This window comes from Piliocolobus tephrosceles, chromosome 9 (assembly GCF_002776525.5).
Source record: "Piliocolobus tephrosceles isolate RC106 chromosome 9, ASM277652v3, whole genome shotgun sequence".
In the NCBI taxonomy this organism is placed as follows: Eukaryota; Metazoa; Chordata; class Mammalia; order Primates; family Cercopithecidae; genus Piliocolobus; species Piliocolobus tephrosceles.
Window position 1 is genome coordinate 44,635,726 of NC_045442.1, and position 13,350 is coordinate 44,649,075.

Below are 13,350 nucleotides of genomic sequence, written 5' to 3' on the forward strand. Positions count from 1 at the left end.
TACCAAAAACATTACTATAATTAGGCATTTTTACCTATATTTTATAATTCCAAACACAAGGGGCAAAAAAAATCCTCTATAAATGGAAGTTCTTTAGGTGGTTCCAGGTATCTGCTTCAGTTTTTAACTCTCTTCACAGTTTACATTTATAGAAATATAAATATTATTTCTTAAAATTCACATTTAATACAAACTTTCAAAAGTATTTACATGTAGGATAGCAGCAATGAGAAGGCTTTTAAATCTAAGAACCTACAAGGCATGACAAGAGCAATTCCTAAATCCAGATAACGATTTTACCATTGCTATGTATAAGCTGCCATTTGTAGCAAGTTTTACATGGGACATTATTGAACATTTTGGGGAGTGGGGGAAAAATAAGAATCTACCTTATCATCTTTGATTGCAGACATGGGTTCATGACATGTCACAAAAGCTACTTTCTCTGAGAGCAGTTAGTATCTCCAAACCAGGCTAGAATTTCTAAGGGCAGTCTTGCCTTTTGGTGGATTAAGTAATTTTTTGATGATACTTCCATGTTTGGGGGTACATTGGCCCATTAAGATGAGCACCAAGGAGAAAATGGAGAAGTGGCAAAGCTCTAGCAATACTCTGCTGCTCAAAATGCTTTTGACACCTGAGAAAGAAGTAGGTGGTTTTGAGCCGGTAAAATGCATACACATATATAATAGTAAAACATTATAACTTAATGTTTTCTATGTGAATTCACAATTGAAATATTGTATACTATGATACGATTAATCTGTGCAAAATTCTTTGAGGTAGAGCCTTATTTAAATTCTTCATTCGAATACATACACTTTACATAAATATGATCCTCTCAGAGTTGTAAACAAAGTTTAGAAATACAGTAAAATCTCTAGAATAATCAGAGGTAATTTAGAGGCAAAGTGGCCTGTTCAGTAACTGACATTTCAACAGAAGGTCATAGCTTCTTCTGTTGATTCATGGAATGGGGTTAGCCTGTGGATAGACATTTGTACTAATATATACTGATTACATTCATACTACAGAATCATATGTTAGATACCAGAAGATAATCTTAATCTTTCGTCCCCTGCATACACTCCTATTTGGGTACTTAGCATGCCACTGCATTTACTCTTGATGACATTTGTCTTCCCAACTAGATTTTAAACATCCTTGGAGGAAGAATCATGAGATATTAAAAATCTATAAATATGTTGGCTCTTCAGAGCTAATAAAGGATAAAATGTACCCAGTAAGAAACAAGCAGTATTTACAGCCAGCTATTAAGAATCTTTTCAGACACTAATTGCATATACTCAGAACTGAATTTGTTGTTTTTTGCTCTAGACCAAGTTTTGGACTTCATTTCCGAAGTTCGAATTTTCTGTGTCACTAGTAATGTCATTGACGATGACAGTGTGAATTTGCTCTGCAAGAGTATAAAGATCAGCTGTTTTTAGACCTTTAATCAATGTGTCACATGCATCTTTCTTTCCATGAAGTTGATACCAATTACGAAGCAGTTGAACTTTTTGTTCTGCTGTGTCTTGGACATTGTCATTCTTGATCTCATCTATTTTGGCTTCATTGACACCATTCTTTCGAACAAAGTCTCTAACTTGACTTAGTGTCATGGCTCCAGCGATAGTGGTGATATATTTACTCAAGTCAACATCTGAAAATTAGAAAATAGTCTAAAAATTTGTTTTTCTAAATTAAATTCCCATTACTGAAAACCATGTTTATTTCTCTTTTTATAGTACTTCAGAATATAGCTAAGTCTTAAAGATCTGTGAAGAGCTAACTGGGGGAATACAGAAACAAGGCAATCTTGAGTTCTAACTCCAAATCCTGCCACTTAACCAGTAATTTGTTAAATAACCTGGGCACAATATATAACATTTCTGTGTCTTTTTTTTTCTCATTTATAAAATAAGAGGATTGGAAAAGATCATCTATAACATCTCTCATGGATCCAATGATCAATGGCCCACAAATCTAAAAGTATAAGCAAAGAGTTTATGATCATCTTATCCCTCAATCACAGATCAAAGAACAACTGAATGGAATCATGTATGTTCTTACAGAGTTGGGTACACTGATAATACCTGAGTCTACAGGGCACTTTAACCTCTAGATCCGTTTAGGCAGGAGTTCTGTAATACATCTAGCTGATTATGTAGGAGAAGTTTCTTAAGCCTCAGACTATTGTGTCCTATTGTTACTTGATTATTTTTATCTATGAGTATTCATTATAAACTTAAACAAATTGCCTGATAAATGCTTTATGCTGAGCAGGTAGAATTGTATGAGAAATAACAAGATCCCGCAATATGTCACTGAAAGTAGCAACATTATTTTACTCTGAAATTGGCCTATTACTCTAAAGGAAGCCATCTCTATGAAATAAAACAATAAAAGCCTTACCAGATAAATTTATTGCTGTTTCCTAGAAAGCAAAAAATGGAAGCAGAGAAAGACAAATAAAAATATATCTTTAGCATATTCTAAACGTAAACTTCTAATTTTTCCTTAATTCGGAAAGAAGTACAATCAGTTGCTTGATGTATAAAATTAGGAAGCTAGATTAAGTGATTAAGAAGCATACTTTTACCATTCAATTTGTATTCTGAAAGGTTCCAGCCTTGCCAGAAACTAAGCAATATTGTCTCAGTTTTTAAAGGCAAGAAACCTAAAGAATTCATAAAATAGGTTGAGGTTACTTTTCATGTAGACTTATCAAACAATAAATATAACCACTCTAAAATTTTCTTCCCTGTAACTATTCTTATTTTTAATACCAGAAAATGGCTCAAATTGAAATTTTTTTTTTACCATATTAATTTAAAGAATCCTAACTCCCACTGAGCCCTGGCCCCAAATAAAATAATCCCATTAAGCGCAACTGGTTTCTTTTCTCCGTGTATTTCTTGCTATCTGAAATGTACTGATACCATGTTGGGAAAAGATATGGTGAGACATAAGGTTAACCAGCAACCAGAGAAAGTGAAGCCTTTATGACAAACTTCAAGAGCAATCTCTTTGCTCAGGCTTGGATACTGAACCCATGCCTGGTAAAGGCTGTTTCTCTGCAGGGATAACAACAACACGGAACATGGAGGTTGGCCATGTTCTTTTTTCAGCTCATTTTCAGCACACTCTCAATTCCCTCCTTTGTTGATTCTTACGGTTTCTGTGTAGAAGCCTACTTTTAAATTGGGTACCATATCATAATTCATCTGTGAGGCCTCTTTAACCTATGCACACACAAACACAAGCAATGTTTAAATAAAGAAAGTAACAGGCCAGATGTGATGGCTCACACCTGTAATCCCAGCACTTTGGGAGGCTGAGGCAGAAGGATTGCTTGAGGCCAAAAGTTTGAGACCAGCCTGGGCAACAAAGTGAACCCTGTCTCTATAAAAAATAAAAAAAAAAATTAACCTGGCATGGTGGTGCATGCCTGTAGTCCCAGGGTCCCAGGTGAGGCAGCAGGTTCACTTGAGCCCAGGAGTTTGAGGCTGCAGTGAGCCATGATTGCACCACTGCACTCCAGCCTGGGCTATGGAGCAAGACTCCATCTCAAACAAAATGAAACAAACAAACAAGAAACAAAAAAGTAAAAGGAAGTAACAAAAAGCCAAATCACTAATTAATTTCTCTATTTTTTTTTTTTCAAGGAAAGCTGATACCTATTTCAATACCTACAGGATTCAAGGTTGTAGATTCATGAGGACCTTGGTTTTCCTTTCTGTGCTTCCTGCATGCTTTCTTTCTCACCACTGAAAGAACAAAGACATTTTATCAAACTCAGGTCTCAGCCTTGTGGAATGCATGTGAGAGAACATACTTTCATACTAAGAGAAGTATAAGAAGGGAAAAGGAGAAATTCATTGAAACTTAAAAGTGGCCAAACACCACAGGAGGCAGCTGATTTTGAAACTTCCGTACCACTAAGTCAAGTGTTCTAGTGAAAGGACATATCTTAATTAGTCATCTAATTACCACAAACTGGCCTAGCATGGAGATGGTTTTTGACTTATATGGCAAGCACCACTCCCTGTCCAGCAAAGATGTGGACGGCAAGACTATGGCAGGACACAGAAGCTGCAGGACAAGCAAGTCAACATCAACTTGCTATGGATGCCCAGAAATTGAAATATGCACACAAATAACTCAAGTATACATACTCAATAGGTGTATGCAGTGCATTAACATCAATGTGAGATAGAAGAATCTGTATGTCTCTGAGCACAATTACAGTGTTTAAATATCCCAAATGTATTTTCAGCTAAACAACTGCTAATGCCAAGGCAAACTTTCTTCTTCAACTGAACTGAAGAAACAGAGAATTGTTCCGACAGAGAAGGGAAAATTGGATATTTCTAAGTTACCAAAAGTTGGTGTGACCCTGTAGTTGATGAATGACTTAAAGAGATTTTTCTAGACTAATTATGATTATACCTAATTTTGGCTTTTCTACTGACTCTACTGAGTCACCTTTGTATAACATGTGTTCCCATAGTATTTTAAGTTAAGGAGGAGAAATAATTAAAAACAAGCCATTAGGCCAAGGAAGAGGAGGCAGAGAAGTACAAGTTTTTTAACCGTTCCCTGCAATGTGTTTCTTGGGAATGCCTTTGCTTCTTGTGTTCTCTTTTTGCATAGGGAGATCTCAATGAATAGTGAAGAATTACTTCTGATTTTTGGCCAACTCCACTGCTGCAGAGAACCCTTGTTCATAGGAAGGATTAGAATACCACTCAATGCCCCCAAAACCGTTGCTCAGAAACTAGCTGAGGGATAATTTCATTTGTTCTTATCTATCAGCTCTCAAGGCTGCATTCGGAGGCAAGAAGTTAACAATATATAAATCTACCAAACTGGTAGATTTTTATAGGTAAGAATAAGGCAAATCTTTGTGAACTACTTCCCAAGTTATTTCAATCTGCAGTTTGAACAAAGCAAGAACTTACCATAAACAATTGGTGGAATTAGGAGAAGAAGAAGACACAACCACAGCAAATTAGATCTGGAATCTGTAGGTTGGAACACTGGACATTTTATATGAAAATAAGCAATCTTTAAGATTAAACAAAGGACTCTCAAATAATCAAGAGTGATTGGTTTTTCTTCACATCTTTCCATGGGGATGAGGGAAAGGAGAATATAACCGTCAAAAAAATAATTACCTTCCTCTTTGCACTTGGTGTTGCTGGTGAGTGTGCATTCCTCGATGATTCCATGTTTACACCTAGACAAAAAATACAGGGGAAATTCAAAAGCCTGGCAGAATGATTCCTTGATCATTTTCAATGGCATGTTATAAATTAGGGGCCATTTTATTCATCTTTGCATCTCTGGCAAACATATTCCCTCAAATATTTCTAGATTAGTATCTAAAGCAGACACAAGTTGATATAATTTGGATGGCTGGATGAAAAATATCATAAGGAATGACTCTGTTTTAAGATTTCAAGAGTTAAAGGAAGATAGGAAAATAGTGACACACAAGAGAGATGAAGTAGACACAAAAATAAACTTAAACCTGGTAATAAACTGAACAAGTAAATCCTACAGCTTAAACTAGCTCTTAAACTGCCAATAGTAATTCCAAAAAATTCCCATAGCCGAGAAAATGGCCAGGTGATAGCCATGCCCATGATGCGGCTCAGGGAGGGTACTCAGCTGGCCCTTAGAGGCTGCTACTTTTAGCATATGGTGGTGATCAGGTGGTGAACCTCTTGAGGAGACTCAAGAGGTTCATATGTGATTTCTTTCAGACAGACAGACATTCACAGTCAGGTTGTCTAGGTTCACAGCCTCTGCCCGTTACCTGACTAGGTGAGCTTGGGAAGTCAGACTGTCATGAGCCTATTATCTCATCAATAACATGGAAGTAATATTATCTATTTCAAAAGGTTATGATGAGAAGAAAATTAAATCAAGATTATGAAATATTTGGAACTACTATTACTGTTATTATTTTACTAAGTCAGTTGCTTCCCCAGTGCCTACCTAGCCTGTCATCATAGGGGCATTCTCAGACTTGGGGCCAGGGGAGAGCCTGGGACAACTGTACATAAAATTTTGCTAGCAAATAAAACATAAAGCATCATGTCCTTAATTCTTAAGCTTATTAGCTTCCCAAGATGAATTACAAGCCAGGTTCTCTAATTTTGGGTCAAAACCAACTTCTTTAGCCTGAAAGACAAGGCCCTTCATGATTCAGCCCTGACCCCTTCTTAGTCTTTCCTACACTCCAGCCATGTACTCTGTTTTCCTGCGCTTCCTTTGTCTCTTTGCAGCTGCTGTTCCCCTGCCTATAATGTGCATTCCTTCCATGTGCACCTGTTAATGCTCTTTCTTTTCTTTCTTCAAGACTCAAGCCATGAGACACATTCATGTCTTCACCTCCATCTCCTCAGGCAGAGCTGAAAAGTTTTCCTGTATAATTTGTAACACCTGGAACATAAGTCTCTTCTGATGCTATTCTCATGCTGTTGAAACACAATAGCCATTGCTTTTCTTGACTACAATAATAGTAGTTCCAAATATTTCATAATCTTCTGGACTGATAGCTTGATGCCAGGCATGTGTCTGGCTCACATCTTTAGCTTAAGTGGCCAGCAAAGTGTCACCTACACAGGAAGTGTTCACTAATGTTTAAATGAGCAAACAGTCATCTAGTTGCTTGGTGGCAAAGCAAGACTAGAACTCTAATTCTTAACTCTCAGTCAGTGTTACTTCCCTAGGAAAATGATAACTCTCATGTTATATCTAGTGGTTTAATCAGAGAAAGACTACAACTTACTTGGTGCAAGGGTCACAGTGTTCACATACAGCAGAGTTACAAAAAAAGTTTGGTTTACATCTGCACTTGGTATTCTGGGTCCGGGTGCAGTTTATTTCCACTTCTAAGCCTAGAAAATCAGTTTGGAAACTATTAGTTATAGCGGCTAATTAAAAGTGGACTATGAAAATGGTGGGCAGGAGCTGGATGGATTTTTGAGATCCACTGCTTATATCAACAGTCACAACATGACACCAGTAATACAGCTGGTGTTTAAACACAGAAGAGGAAACCCCAGGTTGAAATGGCCAGCAATCGTTTAGCAGACAAACCAAGACAAACCTCGCCATTGCTTAGATGTCTCCCCTGTTCCTCTAGTCTCTAGCCTTAACACTCAATGGGTGACTTGGGGACTGGCAGCATCAGCATCACCTGGGAGCTTGTTAAAAATGTAGAATGTTAGGCTCTACCCTAGATTTACTCAATCAAGCCAATATCAAGGCCCTCACTCAGAGACTCTGATGTAATTGCCTTGAGGTGGGACCTAAACATGAAACATTTTTAGTAGCTCCCAAAGCAATTCTAATGCACTGCCAGGGATGAGAAACACTGCTTTATAGGCTGAATAGGCAGGGGAAAAGCTTTATGTCCAGGGGTTTCTCCATGTCAAACAAAACTAGAAATACTTGTACTATATTTTAATCTGGGCCCTTAGAATACATTGGGATATCCATGAAAATTCAGGTCCCCAGCTGGAATTATCAGAACAACTAAATCTCCAAAGAAATGGGGAGCATTCCTACCCAACTGTTGGATTTCTGTGTCCTTGTATCTGCAGGCTTCTGAGCTTTTTCTGGTCATGAACAAGCACTATTATACAAGCATAAGTCAAGGCCAGAAACAAAATAATTTCTGAGGTTTTGATTTGAGCTGATGAAGCCTGTTCCTAGGGCTCATATTTAGTCATTCTCCTATATCTGGAAGAATTGCCTAGACTTACTCATAAAGGTCTAGACCAGTAATTAGCTCGGTACCTGGTCCTGCGGTACCCTAGCCACCTGTCCTTTCCTTTCCTATGTGTCAACATAGCACCACAGTAGGCCCCAATTTCAAATTGTCTTATAAATGGTTCTACATGCAATTCCAAGATTGATCTCTTTCAATTGCTTTTTAAGACTCTTACCATGTCCTTCGTCACACAATCTACATCTTCTGCATTTGGAAGAAAAATGGTCTTTGTCTGTGTACTCCTTCCCTTCTTGGCAGGGCACGCAGTCTGGTTCATCCCCATTGACTGTGCAGTCCCTAGCTTTCCTTTCGCCTGCCCAAGGGAAAAAGGAGCAAGTGTATGAACAGGACACGGGCAGGTAACAGGGTGGGAAGTATGCAGGGATGATAGACAATAAAACTCTTCTAAAACACACGGGGAGCGGGGTAGGCTAATGATATATAAATACAATGGGGGAGAAGATTATTGTAAAAGTCATGTCAAGAGCCAGGAAGTCTCCCAAGACAAAAGCTAAAGGAGTGACTGAAGCCCATAGAAATAAGATGATTAGCAACAGGAGCATACAAAACAAAGGAAGGTTAGAATGACAAAGTGCACTACACGAAATGCCTTTGCCAACAACCAACTTCCTTGGAGAAAGGGGAGAGGTTGGTGGGTATATATTCAGAGTGGGGATAGCTGTTACTGGCCACTGAGGTTATCAAACTGACTCACATTGCTCTGACTTTTCATTTAATTTTCCAAAGTCCACAAACCCTGATAAGAAATAGTGTAATAAGGAAAAGAACATTTGAAGTTTTAAAGGCCTTGGTCAAATCTTGAAGAGCTATAAAATCTTTAACAGTGTTGTTTTCGCCAAGCCTAAATTTCATCCTGCGTATGACAGAGATAGTAATATTTCTCTTGCATTGCTGTCAGAACTGCACTCGGTCTGCCTAGTGAGCACGACAGTTCTTTGTTCTCCCCTTTCTATTATTACTTTTTCGTCAAAAGACAGGGTACGTACTGATGAGTTTTGATAAGCATTAACATATTTATACCAAAATTTATTATCTATCAGCCTTGTTATCTTAAAACAAACAATTTTAAATAATATACACATTTGCATTAATTTACTTTAAAAATAAAGTGAGTCACTGTATTGCTATTAGTAAGCACCATGCAATGTGTTCTCTTAAAAAATTCATTTATCTGATAAGTGTTTATTAAATGCCTACTGAGTGCTAGGAACTTTTTAGAAGTTTGATATTATGCAGGAAATAAGATAAAGCCTTCATCACCAAAGACTTCACCTTCTCAGGATGGAGGTAGACAATACACAAATAAATATATTGATATCAAGTGCTAAAAAGTGCTAGAAAAAGAAAGCTAGATGAAGGTAAGGGAATAGAGAATGAAGAAGAAAGTGACAGAAAATACCAAGAGAAGTGTCTGAGAAAAACATTACTAGTGACTCTAATTGTTAATGGTATAACTAGTTTTACAAAAATAAGCAGTTTAATCTGCTCTGCTCACCTATACAGCAAAATTAATTTCTGCTGTGTTTCCTAGGAACATGAATTCCTTAATCACTTCATATATTCTTTTTTATTTTTTGATAAAACAAAATATTTACGACATGAGCAAATTATGACATGTAAATATATATGCTATTTTAGTAAGTAAAGACAATAGTCTGTCAATAGAAAAAAGACAAACTGGAGATTCCCAGAACAAAATTCAAAAATAGTGCATAGGGCTATATAACATTGTAGCAATATTTAAAGAAAACACAGCCCAAGTCCAAGTATAATTTTATTTTTTGCTAATGGTATTTTACTGGTCTCTGAATGAATTGATCTCTTTAATAAATTATCTTGTAGAATGTGCCTAGCACAACATCCTTGGTATAATGGAAATACAATAAACCACAGGTTCTTTGGTTCCGCCAAAGTATGAAAACAAAATTTATTAAAATAAGAAAATAAGTAGTTGCTTTATTGAAAATCAGATTTTAAAATACTTTTTTTTAGTATAATGGTACATATGCTTATTACAGAAATGTTGGAAAAGGCAGGAAAGTATAATAAGAACTTATGTATCAGGCCGGGCACAGTGGCTCATGCCTGTAATCCCAGCAGGTTGGGAGGCCAAGGCAGGCAGATCACCTGAGGTCAGGAGTTTGAGACCAGACTGACCAACATGGCAAAAACCCGTCTCTATTAAAAATACAGAAAATTAGCCTGGCGTCGTGGTGTGTTCCTGTAGTCCCAGCTACTTGGGAGGCTGAGGCTGCAGAATTGCTTGAACCCAGAAGGCAGAGGTTGTAGTGAGCCGAGATCATGCCACTGCACTTCAGCCTGGACTACAGAGTGAGACTCCATCTCAAAAAAACAAACAAACAAAAGACTATATATCAACAATCTTGAGATACTGTCTGTTATTTTGTTGCATTCCTATGCATATAAATACATACATACATGTATATACATGAGCATACACATAACAGGTATGTGTGTATATATATGTATAACGTGTGTATATGAAATATGTAGGCAGTATACCACAGAATGCTTCTTATTGAATATAATGATGTAGGGAGGACTTCTTTGATCATTTAATCAAAAATGTCAATTTACATAGGAAATAATTTAAAAATACTATAAAAATTTTATTTTAATTTATAAAATATAACTTTATAATCATTTGACAATTTTGTGATATAGAAGTTATTAGAATCCCAGGTTCTTTCTTACTTAAGTCACATCCATAACGCATCACCTATAATTTCCTGGTGGTCTGTTTTTCTCTTCCTTTCTTTGTTTCTTTTATTCTCCTCCCTCCCTCCTTCCTTTTTGATGAAATGAAAACATAAAGATACCAATAATCTGTATGAATGGCTTTAGAGATTTTTGTGATTTTTCCTACCACTTAACTTTTATTTTTCCCTCACAAAATTCATCAACAACATTTTAGCAGCTCATCTTTACTAAATTCTCCAAAGCACTGAACCTTATTTTCATAGAAATAAAATCTGTCTTTTCTCTGTATTTGTATTTCATTAATTTATACAATATTCAATCAAATTACATACGAATATCACAACACCAATGAGTGTAAACAGATTTGGAAGCAACTTAAATATTGATAAGCCTAAAATTCAACAAGAGGGAATTGAAGTGGGAAGAGTATTTAACATGGTTGGATGCCATCCAGGATATTTTATAGAGGAATCAGGGAGAATCAGTTAATCCAGCCAGATCAGTTGGGAATCACTTAAGAAGATTTATATAATTGAGGATTATGTTAGAAATGTATCAGAAAACATGACTTTGTTTGATACATACTACTTCAGTCTTTAAATATTCCAAAATTTACCTAAGGAATCCCACATCATATTGATAATGAAATATCATGTGTACAATATTTTCCTTTAGTTTTGATTACTTTCTCAAGGTATTTTCTTAAAATTTAATTGCTATCTTAGCGAGTATAAACATTTTTAAATTTTTGATGCATATATCCAAATGTCTTTCTTAAAAGTTTATAACAATTTACTTCACTTCTTAAATGAAAATAGAACAAAGCAAAACCAAAAAAGCAATAGACAAAAATCCTTGACAGTTTGATGTGCAAAGCATATTTTGTTCATTTTAATTTGCATTTTAGGTTTTAAAATTATGAAAAAAGATTTCAATTCGTAGGGCAAATTGATTGTGCTTAGCAAGTCATAATAAAGCCAGGAAGCCATTCTTTATTTGTGTTGGAGAAGATGTAAGTGTAAATGGATTTAAGTAAAACGGGTTGGGTTACAGAGGCGATTTTTCCATAAGGGTTATTAAAATCTGGACAGGAAGCATAGGGAGACTGGTAGAATCTTTTCACAAACAGGACCCATCATGTTTTGCAGCTTGAGTGCTGGAAGCCTGGGAGGCCAACCATGAAACATACTACAGTCCTTTTTTTGTTCTATTAATCTATCACATGAACCCATGTGCTATTTTCCTTTTTCCGACTCTACTCAAAGTTGAAGAAACGTTTGCACAATTGCATTTTGCTTAGCTTTTAATTTACCAGTGTTTGAAGGATTTCTCATCTGAAATTAGTTTGCCATTCAAAGTATTGATTTAAAAAAAAAAAGCTGTTGGTTTCTGCCTGTTGCTTTTCTTATTCATCTAGTTATTCAGCTGCAAAATGCAAATATATTTTGCAGGCTTCAGTGCCAGGACAGCTTTCTTAGAGACCTTCTGATTGAAGGGAAGTGCTGAGACATATCCCTTAAGAGTAGAAGTCTCTTGCTTTCAGAGTTCCACTATTGTTATGATAGATGCTAATCAGTTTTGGCATGATAAACTTTCATATTCACGAATGAGTCATTTTCGCTTAAGAAAAAAATGGAGCCAAATAGACCAACCTTCTCATTTCAGAGTTGCATGTCACTTGTAAATTAAATTTATCCATAACCACATCAAATAAGCGTGCTAAATATAAATAAAACTCATCTTTGGAAAATAATTTCATAGTTGTTTTTCTCTCAGTTATGCTATATAATACAGGAGAACCAAAAGCTGTAAAATTATTATAGCCATGATTACTATGTGCTACTCCTAACTGTGACTTTCACTGTAATCTCTGGATGTTTTGTGTAATATACCTGGAGGACAGGGGTTACGGCAGAATTGGCCCTCGTGATGCAGGCCTTCCAAGTTCTGAGTCTCAATTGTAGTAACGATCTTCCTCAATTCAAATCCCTTGGAGCTGATATCAGTCACTTGGGCATTAACACATTTGTACAATAATGTAGCAACAGAGGTAAGAACCTGTAAAATAAAAGCATGAAGAGAATTTTATTGATTTCTGAAGTAACATGGTAAACAAGTTTTATTGATTTCTGAAGTAAGTAACATGGTAAACAAGTGTAACCCACCCAAAATTGGCGGTATCTGCTGTGCACAGGCAAAGCCAATGTGAGGGCTCTGTTGTCTTTCAGATTTCTCTCCGAGAAAACAGCAGGTCACCTGTATAGCAGTTCAGACCTCAGGTTCTTCAAACCACACTAGAAACAGCACCATGGATGATAGAAACCAGGTGTTCTAAGGTGAACAGGGCCTCCCACTTATTGCTCTGTGTTTGTGGGTAAAATCAGTTACATTCTCCAAGTCTCAGTTTCTTTATCTATAAGTTGAAATAACCTCTTCTGCATAGGTTTGTTGTGAAAATAAGTGGAATAATGCACTTAAAGCTATTAGCACAGAACTTGGCACATAACAAATACATGCCCAATAAGTGTGCTATTTTTATTATTAAAGTTTCAGTGAGGGGGAGCATAGTGGAGGAAGAAAGAGAAAGTTCAAAACAACTGTGGTTTGAATCCCACGTCTGCCACCAAAGATGAATATCCAAGAAAGACAGAGAGAGAGAGAGCGAGGCCCCCATGGGTATAGTGCCCTGCCCTCCTTGATATACTAATTTCACACAATATTTAGGAGACAGTATTATTGGGGGGGGCACAACTCCTGGTTTAAATCGCCAAGTACTCAGGTGACAGACTACACAGAGTGCGAGAAATGATTTGTCC

The 13,350-nt window shown here is 36.5% G+C and overlaps 1 protein-coding gene across 5 annotated transcripts in view; it reads right to left on the reverse strand.

Moving 5' to 3' along the window:
* Positions 1 to 13,350, reverse strand: part of FAS (Fas cell surface death receptor) — a 26,701-nt gene continuing 13,351 nt past the window's right edge. For 3 of the 5 annotated variants that reach the window (XM_026454831.2, XM_023225188.2, XM_023225186.1), the window contains exons 2-9: positions 12,427 to 12,592; positions 7,968 to 8,105; positions 6,806 to 6,914; positions 5,184 to 5,245; positions 4,968 to 5,030; positions 3,700 to 3,773; positions 2,419 to 2,440; positions 1 to 1,666 (exon numbers count right to left, since the gene is read on the reverse strand). In XM_026454831.2, the coding sequence (XP_026310616.1) occupies positions 1,335 to 1,666; positions 2,419 to 2,440; positions 3,700 to 3,773; positions 4,968 to 5,030; positions 5,184 to 5,245; positions 6,806 to 6,914; positions 7,968 to 8,105; positions 12,427 to 12,592 (966 nt within the window). In that variant the 3' untranslated portion in view covers positions 1 to 1,334. Of the gene's footprint in view, positions 1,667 to 2,418; positions 2,441 to 3,699; positions 3,774 to 4,967; positions 5,046 to 5,183; positions 5,246 to 6,805; positions 6,915 to 7,967; positions 8,106 to 12,426; positions 12,593 to 13,350 lie in introns of all 5 variants that reach the window. The other 2 variants (XM_023225187.2, XM_023225185.1) reach the window with 1 other exon arrangement.